This window comes from Nerophis ophidion, linkage group LG08 (assembly GCF_033978795.1).
Source record: "Nerophis ophidion isolate RoL-2023_Sa linkage group LG08, RoL_Noph_v1.0, whole genome shotgun sequence".
Lineage (NCBI taxonomy): Eukaryota > Metazoa > Chordata > Actinopteri > Syngnathiformes > Syngnathidae > Nerophis > Nerophis ophidion.
In genome coordinates, this window is record NC_084618.1 from 30,639,708 (window position 1) to 30,665,301 (window position 25,594).

The window sequence follows — 25,594 nt, forward strand, 5'->3', positions numbered from 1 at the left end:
GCCGGACGCATGGGAGGGGTCGTAGTGGTTGGGTGCAGTATGAGCTGGGCGGAAGCCGAAGGCAGGGCACTTGGCGGTCCGATCCTCGGATACATAAGCTAGCTCTTGGGACATGGAACGTCACCTCGCTGGGAGGTAAGGAACCTGAGCTGGTGCGCGAGGTGGAGAAATTCCGGTTAAATATAGTCGGACTTAGTTCAACGCACAGCAAGGGCTTTGGAACCAGTTCTCTCGAGAGGGGCTGGACTCTTCATCTTGATCAATCAATCAATCAATGTTTATTTATATAGCCCTAATTTACAGGTGTCTCAAAGGGTTGCACAAACTACAACGACATCCTCGGTACAGAGCCCACACAAGGACAAGGAAAAACTCACACCAGTGGGACGTCGGTGACACTGACTATGAGAAACATTGGAGAAAACCGCATATGCGGGCAACCCCCCCTCTAGGGGAACCGAAAGCAATGGATGTCGAGCGGGTTGCCGCCCCCCCACCATAATGGAGAGGGGGGGCAGAGGAGAAAATGTAAAGAAACGGCAGATCAACTGGTCTAAAAAGAGGGTTTATTTAAAGTATAAAGTATACAAATGAGTTTTAAGAGGAGACTTAAATGCTTCTACTAAGGTAGCATCTTGAACTGTTACCAGGAGAGCATTCCAGAGTACTGGAGCCCGGATAGAAAACGCTCTATAGCCCGCAGACCTTTTTTGGGCTCTGGAGTCACTAATAAGCCTGAGTCCTTTGAACGTAGATTTGTGGCTGGGACATATGGTAAAATGCAATCGGCAAGATAGGCTGGAGCTAAACCGTGTAGTATTTTATGCGTAAGTAGTAAAACCTTAAAGTCACATCTTAAGTGCCAGTATCGGCGTAATATGATCAAACTTTCGTGTTCTTGTCAAAAGTCTAGCGCCGCATTTTGTACCAAATGTAATCTTTTAATGCTAGACATAGGAAGACCCGAAAATAATACGATACAGTAATCGAGACGAGACGTAACAAACGCATGGATAATGATCTCAGCGTGGCTAGTGGACAAAATGGAGCGAATTTTAGCGGTATTACAAAGATGAAAGAAGGTCGTTTTAATAACACTCTTAATGGGTGACTCAAACGAGAAAGTTGGGTCGAAGATAATACCCAGATTCTTTACCGTGTCGCCTTGTTTAATTGTTTGGTTGTCAAATGTTAAAGTTTTATTATTAAATATATGTCGGTGTCGAGCAGGGCCGATAATCAGCATTTCCGTTTTCTTTGCGTTGAGTTGCAAAAAGTTAGCGGACATCCATTGTTTAATTTAATTAAGACACACCTCCAGTTGACTACAATCCGGCGTGTTGGTCAGCTTTAGGGGCATGTAGAGTTGGGTGTCATCAGCATAACAGTGAAAGCTAACACCGTATTTGCGTATGACGTCACCCAGCGGCAGCATGTAGATGCTGAAGAGTGCAGGGCCAAGGACCGAACCTTGGGGAACTCCACACGTTACCTTAACATAGTCCGAGGCCACATTGTTTTGGGAGACGCACAGCATCCTGTCAGTAAGATAGGAGTTAGACCAAGTCTGACATACCAATTTGTGTTTTGATACGCTCTAATAAAATATTATAATCGACGGTATCGAAAGCAGCGCTAAGATCAAGGAGCAGCAACATAGATGACGCATCAGAAGCCATCGTTAGCAATAGATCATTAGTCATTTTTGCGAGGGCTGTCTTCGTAGAGTGATTTGCCCTGAAACCGGATTGAAAGGTTTCACAGAGATTGTTAGACGCTACGTGTTCATTTAGCTGCTCTGCAACAATTTTCTGGAGGATTTTTGAAATAAAAGGAAGGTGAGACACCAGTGGGTAGTTTACCCTGAGGTCAGGATCGAGGTTAGGTCTTTTAAAGAGAGGATGAATAACCGCTTTTTTAATGCTAGGGGAACAGGGCCAGAGGAAAGTGATAAGTTTATAATCTTTAGCACTGATGGACCTAATAATAAAAAAAGCTCCTTGATAGGTTTCCCAGGAGGTGGGTCAAGTAAACATGTTGTTTGTGTTATTCCATTTACACGTTGTAACATTTCTTCTAATGTTATTTCATCAAAAAGAGAGAAACTATTTTGGAGGACAGTAGCCGCCCTATATACAGTCGTATCTGTGTTAATAGAAACCAGTTGTGGCTAGGACGCATTGCCTTTTATCTACTTTCTAATGAGTTAAATTTTCTTACTAAAGAAATTCCTAAAGTCCTCTGCAGAGTGGGCGGAGCTACTGGGAGGACTCCCTTGTTGGGTTATCGATGCTAAAGTACTAAACAAAAATTTAGGATCGTTTTTATCAAGGCGGACAAGATTTGAGTAATATTTAGCCTTAGCTAAGGTAAGCATGCGTTTATAAGTTATTAAACTATCACTCCATGCTTGATGGAAAACCTCAAGTTTAGTCGCGCACCATTTGCGTTCCAGCTTTTTATATGATAATATGAGCTCTAGTTTCTTCTGTAAACCATGGGGTACCTTTTAGGAGACCTTATTAACTTCAGCGGTGCTATTCTATCAAGGATTTCGAGCAGGGCGTCGTTAAATCAATAGAGCCCACATGATTTGGGAATGGTGCCATTACTGAGGGCAGTAGGTCAGCAAGAGTCGCAGCATTAATGTCGGGGCTGCTATAGCAGTTATTTTTATTATTACAAAATGTTCAAACATAAGGTTGTCCATATGTGCACTTGGAACCAGGAAACCCTCGGCCGAAGTTCAATAATTGACTTTGTAGTTGTGTCATCGGATTTGCGGCCTTATATTTTGGACACTCGGGTGAAGAGAGGGGCAGAGCTTTCTACTGATCACCACCTGGTGGTGAGCTGGCTCAGATGGTGGGGTAAATGCCGGACAGACCTTGCAGGCCCAAACGCATTGTGAGGGTCTGCTGGGAAAGTCTAGAAGAGTCTCCTGAGAGAGTTTCAATACCCACCTCCAGAAGAACTTAGAACATGTCACAAGGGAGGCACTGGATATTGAGTCCGAGTGGACCATGTTCCGTGCCTCTATTGTAAAGGCGGCTGAGTGGAGCTGTGGCCGCAAGGTTTTTGGTGCCTGTCGTGGCGGTAATCCTAAAAGTGAGGGATACCGTCAAGCTAAAAAAAGAGTCCTATCGGGTCCTTTTGGCTCATGGGACTCCGTAGGCAGCGGACAGGTACCGACAGGCCAAGCGAAGTGCGGCTTCAGCAGTCGCGAAGGCAAAAACTTGGATATGGGAGGAGATTGGGGAAGCCATGGAAAACGATTTCCGGACGGGGGGAAGCAGTGCACTGTCAATACCGTGTGTAGTGAGGATGGTGTGCTGCTGACCTCTACTGCGGGTGTTGTGGATGGGTGGAGTGAATACTTCGAAGACCTCCTCAATCCCACCAACACATCTTCCTAAGAGGAAGCAGTGCCTGGGGTATCTGTGGTGGGCTCTCCTATTTCTGGGGCTAAGGTTTCCGAGGTACTTAAAAAGCCCTTCTGTGGCAAGGTCCCGGGGGTGGATGAGATCCGCCCGGAGTTCCTTAAGGCTCTGGATGCTGTGGGGCTGTCTTGGTTGACAAGACTCTGCAGCATCACATGGACATCGGGTGCAGTACCTCTGGATTGGCAGACCGGGGTGCGGGTTCCTCTCTTTAAGAAGGGGAACCTGAGGTTCCAACTATCGTAAGATCACACTCAGCCTTCCCAGTAAGGTTTATTCAGGTGTACTGGTGAGGAGGCTACGCCGTATACTCGAACTTCAGATCCAGGAGGAACAGTGTGGTTTCCGTCCTGGTCGTGGAACGGTAGGCCAGCTCTATACTCTCGGCAGGGTCCTTGAGGGTGCATGGGAGTTTGCCCAACCAGTCTACATGTGCTTTGTGTTGTGGACTTGGAGAAGGCATTTGACCGTGTCCTGTGGGGAGTGCTCAGAGAGTATGTGGTATCGGGCTGTTTGATTGTGGCGGTCCGCTCCCTGTACGATGAGTGTCAGAACTTGGTCTGCATTGCCGGCAGTAAGTCAGACCTGTTTCCAGTGAGGGTTGGACTCCGCCAAGGCTGACCTTTGTCACCGGATCTCCTCAATGCCCTGACTGCCTAGAAATTCTGTCCATAAAAGTTATGAACAGAATTTCTAGGCAGTCAGGATCTCCTCAATGCCCTGACTGCCTAGAAATTCTGTCCATAAAAGTTATGAACAGAATTTCTAGGCAGTCAGGGGGTTGAGGAGATCCGGTTTTGTGGTTGCAGGATTATGTCTCTGCTTTTTGCAGATGATATGGTCCCGATAGCTTCAACTGGCCAGGATCTTCAGCTCTCATTGGATCGGTTCGCAGCCGAGTATGAAGCGACTGGGATGAGAATCAGCACCTCCAAGTCCGAGTCCATGGTTTTCGCCCGGGAAAGGGTGGAGTGCCATCTCCAAGTTGGGGAGAAGATCTTGCCCCAAGTGGACAAGTACCTAGGAGTCTTGCTCAGGAGTGGGGGAAGAATGGATCGTGAGATAGACAGGCGAATCAGTGCGGCGTCTTCAGTAATGCGGACTCTGTATCAATCCATTGTGGTGAAGAAGGAGCTGAGCCGGAATTTACCGGTCGATCCACCTTCTAATCCTCACCTATGGTCATTAGCTTTGGGTTATAACCGAAAGGACAAGATCACGGGTACAAGCAGCCGAAATGACTTTCTTCCGCCGGGTGGCGGGTCTCTCTTTTAGAGATAGGGTGAGAAGCTCTGTCATCCAGGAGGCGTTCAGAGTAAAGCCGCTGCTCCTCCACATCGAGAGGAGCCAGATGAGGTGGTTCGGGCATCTGTTCAGGAGGCCACCCGAACGCCTCCCACGGGAGGTGTTTGGGGCACGTCCAACCGGCAGGAGGCCAAGAGGAACACCCAGGACACGTTGGGAAGACTATGTCTCCCGGCTGGCCAGGGAACGCTTCGGGATCCCCCGGGAGGAGCTGGACGAAGTGCCTGGAGAGAGGGAAGTCTGAGCTTCTCTGCTTAGGCTGCTGCCCCCGCGACCCGACCCCGGATAAGCAAAATAAAATGGATGTAATGAATTTTTACCAAAAATGACTTCGATGCTTTTATTTGTCAACGTGTCTCTCTTTGAATAGAATTAAAGGCCTACTGAAATGAGATTTTCTTATTCAAACGGGGAAAGCAGGTCCATTTAGGTGTCATACTTGATCATTTTGCGATATTGACCTATTTTTGCTGAAAGGATTTAGCAGAGAACATCGACGATAAAGTTTGCAACTTTTGGTGCTGATAAAAAAGCCTTGTCTTTATCGGAAGTCGCAGACGATGACGTCACAAGGGTATGGGCTCCTCACATCCTCACATTGTTTTCAATGGAAGCCTCCAGCAGCAAGAGCTATTCGGGCCGAGAAAACAACAATTTCCCCATTAATTTGAGCGAGGATGAACAATTTGTGGATGAGGATATTGATAGCTAAGGACTAGAAAAAAAAAATAAGGCGATTGCATTGGGAGGGATTTAGATGTTTTTAGACACATTTACTAGGATAATTCTGGGAAATCCCTTATCTTTCTATTGTGTTGCTAGTGTTTTAGTGAGATTAAATAGTACCTGACAGTCGGAGGGGTGTGTCCACGGGTGTCTTGAGGCCAGTGTCTGAGGGAAGTCGACGGCAGATACAAGGAAGGCGCAAACTCCACAGATCTCCGGTAAGAGGCGACTTTTTAACACAATTTTCTCACCGAAACCTGCCGGTGGACAATTGTTCGGGAACCATGTTCGCTTGACCGCTCTGATCCATAGTAAAGCTTCACCCCCGGGAATTTTAAACAAGGAATCACCGTGTGTTTGTGTGGCTAAAGGCTAAAGCTTCCCAACTCCATCTTTCTACTGTGACTTCTCCATTATTAATTGAACAAATTGCAAAAGATTCAGCAACACAGATGTCCGGAATACTGTTTAATTGCGCGATGAAAAGAGACGACTAAGTGCTACGCTAATATTTCCTGACATTCCGTGACGCCACGCGCACGCGTCATCATTCCGCGACGTTTTCAACAAGAAACTCCGCGGGAAATTTAAAATGGCAATTGTTGCAATGTTAATATTTCGTCATTGATATATAAAATATCGGACTGCGTGGTCGGAAGTAGTGGGTTTCAGTAGGCTTTTAATGACTAGACATGATTGGGAAATATCGAGAAGAAAAAGTCACAGAGGAACAAAAAGTCAACTTGTGTTCTTTGAGGAGAAAGAATTTGAGAAAGCTGAGTTTTGAATGTCAAATTGTGACGTGAGGAGTTGTAATTGACGCCAGGAGTAAAAAGGGAATAAAGGTGAGGTTTGTTAACATTCAAAGGAAAAGAGCAGGAGAAGAAAGATGTGTTTTTTTTAGGTCAAATTCCACACTTTGTTGCTTTTAACCTTTTCTTAAAGACTGCGTTTCGAAGCTGTTTCTTTAATTGTACAACTGATTTCAACTGTTCTTGTATTGTCATGTGATAAAAAGTAAGACAAGCATGTACATTTTTTTCCCCTCAAATACCATGTTAGTACACTTCAAGTTATTATGTTGAATGCATCTAAAAATATTTACTCTTTTTTTAGTATTTTGACAAAAAAGCTTAATTCTCTTTGTCAAAATGTTGTAAATAGTGGAATGAGTTTGGAGTTTCCAATGTGTTCATTTCTTACAGGGTGTTTTGGAACACTGCAAAAGATCCTACCAAACTGTCAAGAAGAAACAAACTGTGCCTTCTGTTGATTTATTACTTTTGTCATATTTGCAGCAAATAAACAATGAAAACATTCACATTTGTATTGCTCTTTTGCTTCTGACTCACAAAGTGATGTTGAGAAAAGCCTTCGCCAAAGACCTGAACTTGAACGCAATCTCCTCTTCCCTTCCTCACTTTGACGTGTTTATGAAGCGTAAACAACGTTTTAAACGTATTCAGCAAATGTGTCACGCTGCTTACAATGTTCGCAATAATCCACGTACGGAAAATGTACAGCATGGGTATCCGAACTATGGCCCAATCGTTATATTTATATTAGCTTTTTTATGTGCAAATTTTGCAGGTATACATCTTAGCATCCAATATTTTGTTATTTCACGAATGATACCTGTTAGCATGCTAACGTTAGGAAGCTAGCTTTTTTCTTTCAGCTAATTTTGCAGGTATACATACACCTCAGCGTCCAATATTTTTTTCTTACCTGACCAATAACATTTGTTAGCATGCTAACGTTATTTTGCTGTTTTTTTTTTTTTAGCTAATTTGGCAGGTATACACATCAGCGTTAAAAATTTTGTAAAATGATGAAAAATTCCTGTTAACATGCTAAAATTAGTGTGCTACCTCTATTTATTGAGCTAAATTTGCAAGTATGCACCTTAAGATCCAATATTTTGTGACATTACGAATACCTGTTAGCATGCTAACGTTAATATACTAGCTTTTCCCTGTGTTTAGCTAATTTTGCAGGTATAAGCCTTAGCATCAAATATTTTGTTACGTAACAAATGATAGCTGTTAAAATGCGAACGTTACTTTGCTAGCTTTTTTTCTTTTAATCTAATTTTGCAGGTAAACACTTCAGGGTCAAATAATTGTGTACTTGATGAAAAATTCCTGTTAACATGCTGACATTAGTATTCTAGCTTTTTTTTTTTTTTTTTTTTAAGCTAATTTTGCAGGTATACACCTAAGCGTCCAATATTTTGTTACTTGATGAAAGATACCTGTTAACATGGTATCATTAGTAGACTAGCTATTTTTTTTTTCATTCAGCTAATTTTTTCTGATATGCACCTCAGTGTCCAATATTTTGTTACATGGCGAATACGTGTTAGCATTCTAATGTTAGTACACTAGATTTTCTACTCATTTAGCTAATTTTGCAGGTACATGCCTCAGTGTCAAATATTTTGTTACTTGATGAAAGATACCTCTTAGCTTATCTTTTTCTTAGCTAACTTTGCAGGTATATACTTCCGCGCCAAATATTTTGTTAAATGACGAATGATACCTGTTGGCATGCTAACTTGACTAAAGTTACCTGTTATCATGCTAACGTTAACTTGCTAGCTTTTTTTTTAGCTAACTTTCCAGGTATACCCTTCAGCGTCAAATATTTTGCTACTTGACAAACATGCTAATGTTAGTACGCTAGCCCCCCCCCCCCATTTAGCAAATTTTACAGGTATACACCTCAGTGTCCAATACTTTGCTATTGGACGAATGATATCTGTTAGCATGCTAATGTTACTATGCTAGCTATCTTTCTTTCTTTCTTTTTTTTAGGTAATTTAGCAGGTATACACCTCGGCGTCAAATATTTTGTTACTTGACCAGAGATATCTGTTAGCATGCTAACGTTATTTTGTCAGCTTTTTTGTTTTCCTTTTTTTAGCTAATTTGTATTTTGGTATTTGACGCATGGTTGCGTTTTAAACACATTTTCAGTAATATTTTTGATACCATGCTATATGTTACAGTTAGCATCTTAGCATTCCAACTTTAGCACGCTAGCTTTTTGAAATAATTCATCACATATACACCTCAGTGTCATGTATTTTAGTATTTCACAAAAACTAACTGCAATCATGCTATTGTTGGCATGTTAGCGTAGTGCTGTCATCTTTTTTAGCTCACATTTCTTGTTACTTGACGTTATCTGTTAGCATTTGAGTTCGGTTTCGGCTCATTCAGCATGTACACAAAATTTCCACCGAAAATGCAATTTCTTTTGTACTAATTTTGAGGTTGAAAACCAGAAGTGGGTAGTAACGCGCTACATTTACCCCGTTACATCTACTTGAGTAACTTTTGGGATAAATTGTACTTCTAAGAGTAGTTTTTATGCAACATACTTTTACTTTTACTTGAGTATATTTATAGAGAAGAAACGCTACTTTTACTCCGCTCCATTTATCTGCAATCAGGTCGCTACCCGCTACTTTTATTTTATCGATCTGTTCATGCACGCTTTGTTTGTTTTGATTTTGTCAGACGCGCATTCAATGTAGGATACGCATGCTTGCGTTTCACCAATCACATGCAGTCACTGGTGAAGTTTGACCAATCAAACAGAGCCAGGTGGTCACGTGACCGTCACACGTAGAACCCAACATATTGAAAAAATTATTGGGGTGTTACCATTTAGTGGTCAACTGTACGGAATATGTACTGTACTGTGCAATCTACTAATAAAAGTTTCAATCTATCAACCAATCAATCAAAAGCGTAAAGGAAAAAAGACAATTTATTTCAACCGTACTTCCCGTCCTAAGCCTAAAGACTGATTGCACAGTTCCTGTCTTCACAATAAAAGTGCTGCTCCATCGCGCCTGCGCTAATAAAATAAGAGTCTCCGAAAGACAGAGCAAACAAGCTAGCAAGCTATGGAGTTTGCCGCCAATGTATTTCTTGTAAAGTGTATAAAAACGAATATGGAAGCTGGACAAATAAGATGCCAAAAACCAACAACTTTCATGATGTATTAGACAGGAAGGAGGAACTTTATTTCTCCTCCATTTGAAAACCGGGACGTTATCAGCACTACTGTCTGATTCCAATCAATGCAAGTCATCAGAATCAAGTAATACACCAACTTATATTTTTGTCTTCAATAAAGTAATCTATATGTTAAACATGCATGTATATTCATTAAAACACCTTTAACATGTGAACAAAAACGGCAAAATAAATAAATATAAATTATAACCTGTATATATAAAGGTATGTATACTGTATATATGATATGTGTGTATGTATATGTATATATGAGGTAGATCACCTCGACTTGGTCATTTATTAAGTAATTGATTAACGTTGAAAAACTTATTGGGCTGTTACCATTTAGTGGTCAATTGTACGGAATATGTACTGTACTGCAATCTACTAATACAAGTTTCAATCAATGAATGCCTACTGAGCCTATGTTGCTGTTAAGTTATTGTGGCTCAATTTGCCTTAATTTTTATTTTATTTTAATGTATTATTATTTAATATATAATATTGTTTTAGTTGCTTAAGAGATATTCCTGGCTCTGAATTTGTTCATTGCTATTTTTATGTTTTTGTGCATTATTTGTTGCCGTAATCATTAAACGAACAGGTTACTCATCAGTTACTCAGTACTTGAGTAGTTTTTTCCCAACATACTTTTTACTTTTACTCAAGTAAATATTTGGGTGACTACTTCTTACTTTTACTTGAGTAATAAATCTCTAAAGTAACAGTACTCTTACTTGAGTACAATTTCTGGCTACTCTACCCACCTCTGTTGAAAACTGACAAAACGGCCGCCGCATACTTTGATTTGTCATTTTGTGGCCCTCAAGTGTAAAATGCTTGTATTGAAGCAAAACTCCGCCTCCTGTCCATCCTCCAATCAGGTGCTTTGAAGGTCAAGAGGCTCCTCCCAACATCATTTCAAAAGCTCAAAACAAAACTGTGGATTCTATGAAGGAAAGTGCAAGGGCTGCTACAAGTTGCGTACTAAAAAGGTTTTTTTGTTGTTATAAAAATACTAAATCTATTGGTTTGTACATGGACTTAGATCCTGGTGTGGATGTCCAGGAGACGTCCCCTAACTCCGCTGTGGGACGGACTTGTCCTCCTGGCAGGTGTCCAGCAACTCGTCCTCAGAGAAGCTGATGTGCAGACAGGTGTGGTTCACGGGAGGCGAGGAGGACGGGAGCACGGGTGAACGCCAACCTAAGGACCCGGGCTCATCCTGAGGACTATCGTCGCAACTGGAGGCCGTCAGAAACGCCCCGGGCTCCCCGAACACGTCCTCGTCGTCGCCCTGCAAGGGCGAGAGCAAGGATTTGGTCTCGGAGCGCACGCCCGAGTCCTCGCTGGCCGAGCCGGAGCTGTAAGACTGGAAGTCCGCCGAGGACAGCGAGCCGGGGGTGATGTCCGGGAAGGACAGGCTGCTGCTGCGGCTCGGGGGGGCGGCCAGGAAAGATACCACCTTTGAGCCCGGGGACAAGGTCCTGCTGGTGCGCTTGCGGCTCAAAGATGGTGGAGGAGGGTCCAGCTTGGGGATGGTCTGCTCACACCTGCGGAGGAACACAGGTTCAAACTCCTTTATACGCAGATCAAGGCCCCCAAAGTCATGGGGGGGGGCCTGAAAAAGCGTTTCTAATTAACATGAAATTTGATCACAAATGTATTCCTAGCCACTCCCTGCTCCATCACTGATAAGAATAAAGGCATATTTCCCGTAACATTTCCGGATTTGTCAGGTAATGCTATAAGTTACATTTATATTTTACAAAACCCAAAACCAGTGAAGTTGCCATGTTGTGTAAATCATAAATAAAAACAGAATCCAATTATTTGAAAATCATTTTCAACTTATATTCAATTGTCTATACTACCAAGACAAGATATTAAATGTTAAAACTGAAAAAGTATTTTTTTTCTTACAATTTAATGGCAGCAACACATTGGAAAAAGTTGGCACAGAGGCATTTTTACCACTGTGTTACATGGCCTTTCCTTTTAACAACACTCAGTAAACGTTTAGGAACTGAGGAGACCAATTTTTTAAGCTTTTCAGGTGGAATTATTTCCCATTTTCGCCTGATGTAGAGCTTAAATTGTTCAACAGTCAGTTGTCGTATTTTATGCTTCGTAATGCGCCACACATTTTCAATGGGAGACATGTCTGGACTACAGACAGGCCAGTCTAGTACCCGCACTATTTTACTACTAAGCTACACTGTTGTAAAACGTGGCTTGGCATTGTCTTACTGAAATAAGCAGGGGCGTTCATGAAAAAGACATTGCTTGGGTGGCAACATATGCTGCTCCAAAACCTGTATGTACCTTTCAGCATTAATGATGCCTTCACAGATGTCTAAGTTATCCATGCTTTGGGCACTAATACACCCCCATACCATAACAGATGCTAGCTTTTGAACTTTGCGCCTATAACAATCCGGATGGTTCCTTTCTTCTTTGGTCCGAAGGACACAACGTCCACAGTTTCCAAAAACAATTTGAAATGTGGACTCGTCAGACCACAGAACACTTTTCCACTTTGCGTCAGTCCGTCTTAGATGAGGTCGGGCCCAGCGTAGCTGGCAGCAATTCTAGGTGTTGTTGATAAATGGCTTTCGCTTTGCATAGCAGAGTTTTAACTTGCAATTACAGATGTAGTGACAAACTGTAGTTAATGACAGTGTTTTTCTGAAGTGTTCCTGAGCCCATGTAGTGATATCCTTCACACACTGATGTCGCTTTTTCATGCAGTACCGCCTCAGGTAGCGAAGGTCACGGCCATTGCCGCATACGTGCAGTGATTTCTCCAGATTCTCTGAACCTTTGATATTACGGACCGTAGATGGTAAAATTCCTAAATTCCTTCCAACAGTTTATTGAGAAATGTTTTTCTTAAACTGTTCTAAAATTTGCTCACGCATTTTTTCACAAAGTGGTAACGCTCGCCCCATTCTTGTTTGTGAATAACTGAGCATTTCTTTTATACCCAATCATGGCACCCACCTGTTACCAATTAGCCTGTTCACCTGTGTGATGTTCCAAATAAGTGTTTGATGAGCATTCCTCAACTTTCTCAGTCTATTTTGCCACTAGTGCCAGCTTTTTTGAAACATGTTGCAGGCATCAAATTCCAAATGAGCTAATATTTGCGAAAAAAAAGCTTTTCCAGTTCAAACATTAAATATCTTGTTTTCGCAATCTATTTAATTGGATATAGTTTGAAAAGGATTTGCATATCTTTGTATTGTGTGTTTATTTACGATTTACACAACGTGCCATCTTCAATGGTTTTAAGTTTTTGTATTTTATGCAAAGACAAGATAATGAATGTTTGACATGGAAAGTTATTTTTTATTTGTTAGCTCATTTGGAATTTGATTACTTCAACATGTTTCAAAAAAGCTGGCACAAGTGGCAAAAAAGACTGAGAAAGTTGAGGAATGATCATCACACACTTATTTGGAACATCCCACAGGCTAACAGGCTAATTGGGAACAGGCGGATGCCATGATTGAGTATAAAAGCAGCTTCCATGAAATGCTCAGTCATTCAAAAAAAAAGGATGGGGCGAGGGTCACCACTTTGTAAACAAATGCGTAAGCAAATTGTCCAACAGTTTAAAAACAACATCTATCTACGAGCTATTGCAAGGAATTTAGGGATTTCACTATCTACGGTCTGTAATATCATCAAAAGGTTCAGAGAATCTGGAGAAATCACTGCACGTAAGCGGCAATGGCCGTGACCTTCGCTACCTGAGGCGGTACTGCATCAAAAAGCGACATCAGTCTGTAAAGGATATCACCACATGGGCTCAGGAACACTTCAGAAAACCACTGTCAGTAACTACAGTTGGTCGCTACATCTGTAAGTGCAGGTTAAAACTCTACTATGCAAAGCCAAAGCAATTCATCAACACCACCCAGAAACGCCGCCAACTTCGCAAGCTCATCTAAGATAGACTGATGAATAGTGTAAAAGTATTCTGTGGTCTGACGAGTCCACATTTCAAATTGTTTTTGGAAACTGTGGACGTCGTGTCAAAGACTGTTCTAGGCACGAAGTTCAAAAGCCAGCATCTGTGATGGTATGGGGGTGTATTAGTGCCCAAGGCATGGGTAACTTACACATCTGTGAAGTCACCATTAATGCGGATAGTGTTGTTAAAAGGAAAGATGCCCTTTTCCCAACTTTCTTTGCAATGTGTTGTTGCCACTAAAGTGTAAGTTAATGATTATTTGCAACAAAAAAAAGGCGTTTAAATATCTTGTCTTTGTAGTCTATTCAATTGAATATACCGTATTTCCTTGAATTGCCGCCGGGGCGCTATTTAATTTAAAACCTCTTCTCACTCCTGCGCTTACCAAAGGCATGCGGTAAAAGTAAGCATGCGCTAATCATTGTAAAACCTCTTCTCACTCCGGCACTTACCAAAGGTGTGCAGTAAAAATTTGAGTGTGATGTAAGCTTGGACCTTAAATCCTACTGAATAGCTCTTAATCTTCTTCCCTTTATGCGATTTCAAATTACCGGTATTGAAATCAGCCTCCTCCATTTTGAAAATGATGATAGGGGAAGTTTCACTCATGACGTCATGAGTTGGACCAGGCGGTAATACAAAGCATGCGCTAATTATTTTGGGAAGCAAGTTTGACCCGGCAGTATTTCAAGGCAGGCACATACTATATGCCCTGCGGCAATTCAAGGAAATACGGTAAGTAGAAAAGGATTTGCAAATCATTGTATTCTGTTTTTTATTTCCCATTTACATAACATGCCAACTTCACTGGTTTTGTAGTAATAATTGTAAAAAAAATATATATATATATTTACACATGTTTTTATGATTATATAAATATAATAGAAAATAAAATGATATCAATAATAATAATGTATATGTATAATTTTATTTAAATTATTATCATTACTATTTTATTCTGTTATTTTCAATTATATTTATATCATATATTAAACCTAGAATAATAAATATAAATAAGAAGGTGTAAATGTGAGGTCCAGATTTTTGCCATTCAAAATGTTTGCCAATGTGTGACTTGCAATGTCAGGCATCTCCATGGACACCTCATTCCTAACACCAAACCTTGCAGTGAAAGCCAGCCAGGCGTCAAGAGTAAAAACACTCCTATGTATCATTAGCAGCATGTCGCTACGCTGCTAACCATCTGGAAGAAAAAAATAAAAAACACACCTGAAGTATGCTATAATGACATGTGGTGCGTGAAGGTGTGATGTATTGGCTGCTAACTATTAGCCTGCTTATTAGCCTTCAGGGATCCTAGCAGGTTTCAGACCATAAACACGTCGTTTGGTTGCAAGAGTCCCAGCAGGATTCCACACAACATGATGGTGAAGGATGAAGATGGTGGAGGCTCGTTAGTGTACGTGTATGTCAGGACTCGTTAGCCCACAGAGTGTGTGTGTGTGTGTGATACGTCAACAAGTTTCATGAAAGGTCACAACAAAAATGTCCAAAAAGGAGTAGGAAGAAGCCGATCTTATTTATTGCAATACTTCCTCTTCAATTACTGATCAATTGTTGACTTCATTGTGTCTTTTTTTCACACCATTAATTCAAAAAAAGTTAAAGATGGTAGATACATTTCTTTAAATAAAGAGCTTAAAGGCCTACTGAAACCCACTACTACCCACCACGCAGTCTGATAGTTTATATATCAATGATGAAATATTAACATTGCAACACATGCCAATACGGTCTTTTTAGTTTACTAAATTACAATTTTAAATTACCCGGGAGTTTCGTCTTCGAAACGTCGTGTAATGATGACGTGTACGCAAGACGTCACGGGTTTTTAGGAAGTATGAGCTCTGCACACACACACACACAGCTAAAAGTCGTCTGCTTTAACGGTATAATTACAAAGTATTTTGGACATCTGTGTTGCTGAATCTTTTGCAATTTGTTCAATTAATATTGGAGAAGTCACAGTAGAAAGATGGAGTTGGGAAGCTTTAGCCTTTAGCCACACAAACATACGGTGATTCCTTGTTTAAAATTCTTAGAGGTGAGACTTTACATGAATCAAGACGGAATGTCTAGGGACGGTGTGGCGCAGTGGGAGAGTGGCCGTGTGGAACCCGAGGGTCCCTGGTTCAAATCCCACCTAGTACCAACCTCGTCACGTCCGTTGTGTCCTGAGCAAGACACTTCACCCTTGCTCCTGATGGGTGCTGGTTAGCGCCTTGTATGGCAGCTCCCTTCATCAGTGTATGAATGTGTAAATGTGGAAGTAGTGTCAAAACGCTTTGAGTACCTTGAAGGTAGAAAAGCGCTATACAAGTACAACCCATTTATAATGTCAACCAGCAGGTTTCGGTGAGAAAATTGTGGTTAAAAAGTCAGTTCTTACCGGAGAAAAGCTGAGCTTGTGCCGTCCATAGCTGCCGTCGACTCCCCTGAGACACTGCGCGTCAAGACACCCGTGGAGACACCCTTCCGACTATCAGGTACTATTAAACTCACTAAAACACTAGCAACACAATAGAAAGATAAAGGATTTCCCAGAATTAACCTAGTAAATGTGTCTAAAAACATCGGAATCCGTCCCAATGCAATAGCGTTTTGTTTTTTTAAACTTTTTTTATTTTCCATTTTTTTTCTAGTCCGTCGCTATCAATATCCTCAAACACGAATCTTTCATCCTCGCTAAAATTAATGGGGAAATTGTTGTTTTCTCGGTCAGAATAGCACTTTTTGTTGGAGGCTCCCATTAAAATCAATGTAAATATGTGAGGAGCCATCAAACATGTGACGTCATCGTCTTCGACTTCCGTTAAGGTAGGGCTTTTCTCTTAGCGCCGAAAGTTGCAAACTTCATCGTGGATGTTCTCTACTAAATCCTTTCTGCAAAAATATGGCAATATCCCGAAATGATCAAGTATGACACATAGAATGGACCTGCTATCCCTGTTTAAATAAGAAAATCTAATTTCAGTAGGCCTTTAAAGACAATGTAATGATGCATAAAATAGCTCATAAAAATATTGCATAAAAAAAATCCCGAATTTAAATGAATGGGGGGGTAACGCTAACCAGTGTTAATGATAATGTTCCTAACGATTAGTGGTATACTTTCAAATTTTAATTATCTAAAAAATGTGACTCATTACCACAATTTCGGAAACATGGCGATACCTCTCATTTCCGAGAAAAGCAGCTAGCTGGCTGATCGCTGGCTAGTGCAACAATTTTTAGCTAGGGCGCTAAGTGGTAGCGGGCAGCTAGTGCGCCGATTTATATCTTGCATGCTGATTGCTGGCTAGCAGGCTGATTGCTGGCGCCCTAATAGCTAGCCGGGAGCTATGGCGCTGATTGCTCGCTAGTGCAACAATTGTTATCTAGGGCGCTGATTGCTCGATGGCAGCTAAGGGGTTGATCACTAGCTGATAGCTAGCGCAGTGGTCGTCAGCTGGCAGCTTGTGCACTGATTTCTATTGAGCACGCTGATTGCTAGCGAGAAGGCTGATCGCTGGCTTGAAACTAGGGCACTCATAGCTAGTTGGCAGTTAGCGATCAGCTCTCTTAGCTGATTTCTATATAGCACACTGATTGCTAGCTAGCAGGCGGATCGCTGGCTGATTGCTAGGACGCTGATCGCTAGTTATTCAAGGCAGAAGGCTGATCGCTGGCTGGCAACTAGGGCACTGATAGCTAGTAGGCAGCTAGCGATCAGCCTTCTACCTTAAATAGCTAGCGATCAGCGCCCTAGCAATCAGCCAGCGATTTGCCTACTAGCCAGCAATCAGCGTGTTGTATAGAAACCAGCTAAGAGACCATTGCGATAGCTATCAGCTAACGATCAGCGCTTTAACTGCTATCTAGCAATCAGCGGCCTAGGTGTTTTTACCAGGAAATTAGCAGTAATAGGGAAAGATATGTGTTCATATTAGCATTTAAAATAGCTAGTGATCAGCGGGCTAGTTGCCTGCTAGAGATTAGTGCGCTAGCTGCCAACTAGCTATCAGTGCCCTAGGTTCCAGCCAGCGCACTGATCTTTAGCAGGCAACTAGCCCGCTAATCAGTAGCTAACAGCTAGGGCACTGATCGCTAAATATTTTAAGTGCTAATATGAATACATGTCTTTGCCTATTACTGCTAATTTCCCCGTAAAGCAGCTAGGCTGCTGATGGCTAGATAGCAGCTAAAGCGCTGATCGCTGGCTGACAGCTTTTGCAATGGTCTCTTAGCTGATTTCTATATAGCACACTGATTGCCAGGTATCAGGCTGATAGCTGGCTGATAGTTAGGGCGCTGATTGCTAGCGATTTTAGATGCCAACATTGATACAAGTCACATCAACGTACTTCTCTATTACTGCTAATTTCCTGGCGAAGCAGCGAGACCGCTGATCACTTCTAGCAGCTAAGGTGCTGATCGCTAGCTAAAAGCTAATGCGTTGATTGCTAACTAGCGCGCTGAGTGCTGTTCACTAGCTATCTTAAATGCTAACCTGAAAACAAGACACCACGTTTTTTTCCCCATTACTGCTAATTTCCTGGCAAAGCAGCAAGGGCGCTGATCGCTAGCTGCTAGTCACATAAACTGTTTCACCTGTAACATGAAAAAACTATAAAACCTTTACAAATGAAAATGGAAGAAGTTAAACATATCTACACACGTAATATTGTCATATGCTGGCATGTTGTAAAGTATTTACGATTCCATAGATGCGGAAGACCACAGGCAGCGTGCCGGTAAGAAGATTTGTTTACTTCAGTACACATGGCAATGTAACACACACTGGTGCTAGCTTAGCTTAGCATGAAGATAAATTGAAAACTTAGGTAGCATGAAACAAACAACAAACAAACCGTGGTCTGTAAAGAACGGTGGAATACAAAGGGGAGTGATTAGAGATGTCCGATGATATCGGACTGCCGATATTATCGGCCGATAAATGCTTTAAAATGTATTATCGGAAATTATCTGTATCGGTTTTAAAATGACCGGTATCGGTTTCACAAAGTAAAATTCATGACTTCTTAAAACTGCGCTGTGTACATGGACGTAGGGAGAAGTATAAAGCCCCAATAAACCTGAAAGGCACTGCCTTTGCATGCCGGCCCAGTCAAATAATATCTATGGCCTTTCACACACACAAGTGAATGCAAGTCATACTTGGTCAGCAGCCATACAGGTCACACTGAGGGTGGCCATATAAACTTTAACACTGTTACAAATATGCGCCACACTGTGAACCCACACCAAACAAAAATGACAAACACTTTTCAGGAGAACATCCGCACCGTAACACAACTTAAAGACAACAGAACAAATACCCAGAACTCATTGCAGCACTAACTCTTCCGGAACACTACAATATATATCCCCCCTTCGCCGCCCCCCTCAACTTCCTTATGCTCTCTCAGGGACAGCGTGTCCCAACTTCCAAGCTGCTGTTTTGAGGCTTGTTAAAAAAAATAATGGACTTTGTGACTTCAATAATAAATATGGCATATTGGCATTTTTTTCCATAACTTGAGGTGATTTATTTTGGAAAACCTTGTTTCATTGTTTAATGCATCCAGCGGGGCATCACAACAAAATTAGGCATAATAATGTGTTAATTCCACGACTGTGTGTATCGGTATCGGTTGATATCGGAATCGATAATTAAGAGTTGGACAATATCGGAGTATCGGGTATAGGCAAAAAAGCCATTATCGGACATCTCTGGGAGTGATTAGGGGCAGAACTAGGTGGGGACACCTAGTCCACTGATCAACAAGGAAACAAAAGCAAGGGAGCAAAGGAGAGTTGAAAACCAAAACTAAACTAAGTGTCCCCAGACATGGTGTGAGAAATATGGCACTTCTATGACAATATTCATATTCAACATTTATATTTTGTTTGTCAAATAAAGACTATTATCTATTTATGTATTCAAGGATGTTTTCATGCTTTTTTATTAGCACAATGAATAATAAATAGTGTGATCCTTTCATTTAAATCAGGTGCTCTGGAATATCCATATGGTTCCATTGCTATTAAGGGGTCAATTATTAATCATGATCTGACTTTATTCTAAATCAGGGGTGTCAAACTCAAATACAGAGTAGGCCGACATTTAAAACTGAACAAAGCCGCGGGCCAAGGGTTTAACGAATGAACCTTTTAATAGGGACCCAACCAAGTTTTGCATTGAATATTGAACAAGCAAGGTCTATATAACTTTATAGTGACATGCAAAATCGAGTTTCAAATAATAATAATAATAATTATAAAATATCGATGGCAGATGCATGACTGCATCTGGCTCCCTGATAAATCTGACCTGACGTTGCTTAACACGATAAGTGATGAATAATTCCACTTGTAATCACAGTGTTAAAAATAATGTTAAAATTATAAAACATTCTCATGCATTTTTAATCCATCTATCCGTTGTCTACCGCACCTGTTTAAGACGTTGCGTTAATGGTAAGAAGTTATTTATTTATAATTGGTTAGTGTGGGGCTTGCCCTCCTGGGGGTTCTTCAGACCCCCAAGCACCGACATGAGAGCCTGTTTCAGGGTTACAGTATTGTTTTATTTTTCAATAAGTCTCTCAGTTGGTTTTCAGCAATAGTATTTCCAGCCCCAACCCAGTCTCTCCTCCTGGCTGCTGCTTATAACAGAGCGACAGGTGATTAGATAACAAGGCCCAGGTGGGCCATCTACGCACCTGTCGCTGCAGGCCTGCAGGCCACGCCCCCTCCACAGTTAGCTTCAGAATAACAATGTTATTACAAAGAATAAGAGACCTGTTATACTCTAGAAATGTTGGTCTTACTTAAAAATGCACATGTTTAGTTGTGTTCAGTGTTAAAAAAAAATATTATATGGCTCTTACGGAAATATATTTTAAAATATTTGGCTTTTTGGCTCTCTCAGCCAAAAAGGTTCCCGACCCCTGATCTATGGCATATCAAATAAAATTTGAATACAAATTGAGAGCCTCTTTTCTATTTGCGGCCTTCTAAAGTAAATATCAAGATAAACTTTTTCCACAGGCTAATATTACATTTGAAAATAAAATAACAATAATGAATGAATAAAACATTCAAGCCTTGAAGTAGCAAGAGAAAGTGCATGAATAAATTGTTACTTATTGCTCAGTTTGCTACAATGATTTTCTTTACCACTGAATATGGAACAAGCAATACTTATATAACTTAATAGTGCAAAATCAACTTTCAAAAAAACTAACAAAAAAACATCAATGGTAAAATAAATAACATTTAAATCAAACATTTAATGCCTCTGTTCTATTTGCAGCCTTCTGAGGTAAATATCAACATTCAATTTTTCCACAGGCTATGAATCTTAAAATAAAATAACAATGAGATGGGTGGGGTTGGGGGTGGAGAGCGGGGTTAGGTGGTAGCGGGGGGTGCAAATTGTAGTGTTCCGGAAGAGTTAGTGCTGCAATGAGTTGTGGGTATTTGTTCTGTTGTGTCTATGTTGTGTTAAGGTGCGGATGTTCTCCCGAAATGTGTTTGTCATTCTTGTTTGGTGTGGGTTTACAGTGTGGCGCATATTTGTAACAGTGTTAAAGTTGTTTATACGGCCACCCTCAGTCCGACCTGTATGGCTGTTGAGCAAGTATGCTGGCATTCACTTAAGTGTGTGTATAAGTCGCATATATTATGTGACTTGGTCGGCACGCTGTTTGTATGGAGGAAAAGCGGACGTGACAACATATTGTAGACCGGGTAGAAATCTGGAGAAATTCGGGAGAATAGTTGGAAAATCGGGAGGGTTGGCGAATGCAGTGTTACAGCTCTAATGTTAATTTGATATTGCCTCAAGGGCCAAATGAAATTGCACGGCGGGCCAGAGTTTGACACCCATATTCTAAATAGTCGAATGTTTTCTGCAGTGCTTTGTTCACCGTGCGGATGTTTTTCTCTACAATGTCGTTATCATAGCTTTGACTCAGCACTCCCTGCTTGCTTTTTGTCACTCTTTATTCCTGCCGCGTCTTTATTCCAGAAGCCCACCTGCCGAGCACCCACTGACTTTAAGCCTCTTTTTTTTTGCTACTCTCAGTATTTTTTGCATACGCATTAAATCTCCCTGACGCAGCCTTTGAAATAATAGGATGAAATAGTCTCAGATGGTCTGAAAGCGCAACAACAAATATTGCTATTTGTGTCTTATCCTCAGGACTGTCCATCCTTTTATTTTGAAGGTACAATCATGCCTCTCTCATGTCCACATGGAGGATGAAGAGCTTTATTTTTGAAAGCATGCTTTTCATTTCTGTAATTGCACGGACAAAAATGAGGACACTTTGGACTTAAAGCGCCATCTTTATTTATGACTTGATAGTCTCCCGCACAAACTCTGCTTTCTTTCAGGTTAATCGTGCAGCGTTTTTCCAATGTCATAACATTTATTTTCAGCTTGCACCAAACTCACATGTTTTTTTTGTGTGTTTATAATTCCCCAGAATGAAAATACGGCTGCAGTCATGTCTTCATTCGGGATATTAAAAGAGTGTATTTTAATATCAACACCCTGGTCAAACATGTGACGACAATGTGAAACATTATTACTTCTACCGTCTTGAAAAAATTAATTTTGGAAGTGCAGAGAAAAAACAAGCAAGTGGATTTCCTCAAATAGACAGCAAGTCTTTTTTTAAATATTTTTTTTCTTTTGCTGCTAGGGTTGTACGGTATACTGGTACTTGTATTGTATCGCGGTACTAATGGATCAAAACAGTACTATACTCTGTTTGAAAAGTAGCTGTTCCCCATTTAAAATGTTATTTTATTTTATTTTTTTAACGGGCATGACGGCTTGACACTGCTGGTTTTAAGAGTAAAGGAGCATGTTCGGCAGCGTACAATCATGGAGCACTTAAAGCTGTAATGTAAACAAGCTAGGGTTGTTAGCATTATTTAATATGCTAAGAAGTTTACAAGTGTCTGTGTTAGTAATATTAACTTACAATGGCATTTTTTATATTTGTACCGTCAAAAATAAAAAAATACTAGTCAATTCAGCAACATCCTTTTATAATTTCAAAGCTGCTGGGTGACTTAAGGAGTTAATTAAAACCAATTCAGTTGTCATTTAGTATTTTTTTAAATATTTGTTTTTTTCACATAAATATATATTACTATGATATGTCCTACATGATAAATACCTTATTGAAATATGCATTTTTTGCATCTTGAGCGCAAGTGCAGCCTCCCTCACATACACCTTCAGTGATAAAAAAGAAAAAAAAGAAAAAAGTGCAGCGATAAAAAAGAAAAAAAAGAAAAAAGTGGGGTCAATGGAGATGTACTGCTCGACTGCTTGTAAAATACCCATAAAAAATGGTAGCTGTCTCCTGCTTTTTTGAAAACATAGCATAACGCCACAACATGAATATGCAGTAAATGAGTGTCTCCATGGTGATGCCCTGTATATTCATACTTGCCAACCTTGAGACCTCCGATTTCGGGAAGTGGGGGTGGGCTGAGGTGGCGTGGTCGGGGTTGGGGCGGGGGCGTGGTTAAGAGGTGATGAGTATATGTACAGCTAAAATTTACCGAGTCAATTATTTCATATATATATATATATATATATATATATATATATATATATATATATATATATATATATATATACATATACATATATATAAGAAATACTTGACTTTCAGCGAATTATAGCTATATATATATATATATATATATATATATATATATATATATATACATACATATATATGTACATATATATACATATATATACATACATACACACATAGATATATATATATATAAATATATATATATATACATACATACACACACGTATATATATATATATATATATATACATATATATATATATATATATATATGTACATACATACACACATATATATATATATATATATATATATATATATATATATATATATACAAGAGAAATACTTGAATTTCAGTGTTCATTTATTTAAACATATACACACACATAACACTCATCTACTCATTGTTGAGTTAAGGGTTGAATTGTCCATCCTTGTTCTATTCTCTGTCACTATTTTTCTAACCATGCTGAACACCCTCTTTGATGATGCATTGCTGTGTGGCACGCACAAAAGTGCTTTCATCAAATGCACTAGAGTCTGGAATCTTCCATCTCTCCCTAGCATGGCCCAAAACCGGTCAATCTTTGCTTCCTGAGGAAGATCTTCACTGCCAAGCACTTGGTAGTCCACTACTTCTTCCCGAAGGCTATACAGGTCCAATCGCAGCTGCGGCTTGGAACTTACAAGCGTATTTCTTAATCTTACTCGTCGTCGGCGTCGCCATGGCTGTATCTTCCTTGTTCTTCTGCTTCGTCTCGTTGTTGTGTGCACAGTTGTTCACTGCACTCTCTAAAAGCCGTAGATATTATTGTCACATATGCATGTGCAGTAGATGGCAGTATTGTTCTGTTTAAAGGCCTACTGAAACCCAATACTACCGACCACGCAGTCTGATAGTTTATATATCAATGATAAAATCTTAACATTGCAACACATGCCAATACAGCCGCGTTAGTTTACTAAATTGCAATTTTACATTTCGCGCGAAGTATCCTGTCGAAAACATCGCGGTATGATGACGCGTATGATGACGTCACGGATTGTAGCGGACATTTTGATCCCGCACCGATCCCACCTATAAGTCGTCTGCTTAAATCGCATAATTAAACAGTATTCTGGACATCTGTGTTGCTGAATCTTTTGCAATTTGTTCAATTAATAATGGAGACGTTAAAGAAGAAAGATGTCAGTGGGAAGCGGTGTATTGCGGCCGCCTTTAGCCACACAAACACAGTCGGCGTTTCCTTGTTTACATTCCCGAAAGCTGATGGTGAAGCTTTACTATGGAACAGAGCGGTCAAGCGAACATGGTTCCCTACCACATGTCAACCGGCAGGTTTCGATGAGAAAATGGTGGTATTACGTCGGCTCTTACCCTAGTTATGAGCGGAGAGCTTGCGTCGTGCCTCGCCTACTGCAGTTGCGGACTTTCTTGCTTTCTCTCAACGGGCGCACCCGACCGTCGGATGCTTCCACTATGGAGGAGGGGAAAAAAAATCCCAGCCGGCTGCCTTGCCTCGTCGAGAAACGTGGCTTCAATTGAAGACACTGGCGGTCACCACATCCGTGGCCACACCCCTCCGACTTTCAGGTACTACCATATAATCTCACTAAAACAGTAGTAACACAATAAGCAGATAAGGGATTTTCCCGAATTATCCTAGTAAATGTGTCTAATAACATCTGAATCGCTCCCACTGCCCTAGTCTTTTTTTTCTTTCTAGTCCTTCACTGTCATTTTCCTCATCCACGAATCTTTCATCCTCGCTCAAATTAATGGGGAAATCGTCGCTTTCTCGGTCTGAATCGCTATCGCTGCTGATGGCATGATTGTAAACAATGTGAGGATGTGAGGAGCTCCACAACCCGTGACGTCACACGCACATCATCTGCTACTTCCGGTACAGGCAAGGCTTTTTTATTAGCGACCAAAAGTTGCGAAAATTATCGTCGATGTTCTCTACTAAATCCTTTCAGCAAAAATATGGCAATATCGCGAAATGATCAAGTATGACACATAGAATGGACCTGCTATCCCCTTTTAAATAAGAAAATCTCATTTCAGCAGGCCTTTAAGAGTGTCACAACATTGCTGTTTACGGCAGACGAACTGCTTTACGGTAGACGAAAACATGACTGCTGTTGTTGTGTGTTGTTATCGCACTGGGAGGACGTTAGTGAAACTGCCTAACAATAAACCCACATAAGAAACCAAGAACTCGCCCTCGATCATTCTACAGTTATGACGTCATTGGGGAGGCACGCTGTTTATAGTGTGGGAAAGCGGAAGTGAAAACAGGCTGTCGACACGTCACTCAGGTCCGCATGGAGCTGGAGGGGGTGTGGCCTCCAGCTCTGCATGAATTTCGGGAGATTTTGGGGAGAAAATTTGTCCCGGGAGGTTTTCGGGCAAGGCGCTGAATTTCGGGAGTCCCCCAAAAAATACTGGAGGGTTGGCAACTATGTTTAATCTTAATTTAA

At 40.9% G+C, this 25,594-nt stretch overlaps 1 protein-coding gene across 2 annotated transcripts in view; it reads right to left on the reverse strand.

Annotated features, from left to right (window-relative positions):
- Positions 1 to 6,422: 6,422 nt before the first annotated feature.
- The window catches only part of si:dkey-34e4.1 (carboxyl-terminal PDZ ligand of neuronal nitric oxide synthase protein), a 119,700-nt gene continuing 100,528 nt past the window's right edge, over positions 6,423 to 25,594 (reverse strand). For both annotated transcript variants that reach the window (XM_061908278.1, XM_061908277.1), the window contains one exon: positions 6,423 to 11,052. In XM_061908278.1, coding sequence (XP_061764262.1) covers positions 10,578 to 11,052 — 475 coding nt within the window. In that variant the 3' untranslated portion in view covers positions 6,423 to 10,577. The remainder of the gene's footprint in view (positions 11,053 to 25,594) is intronic.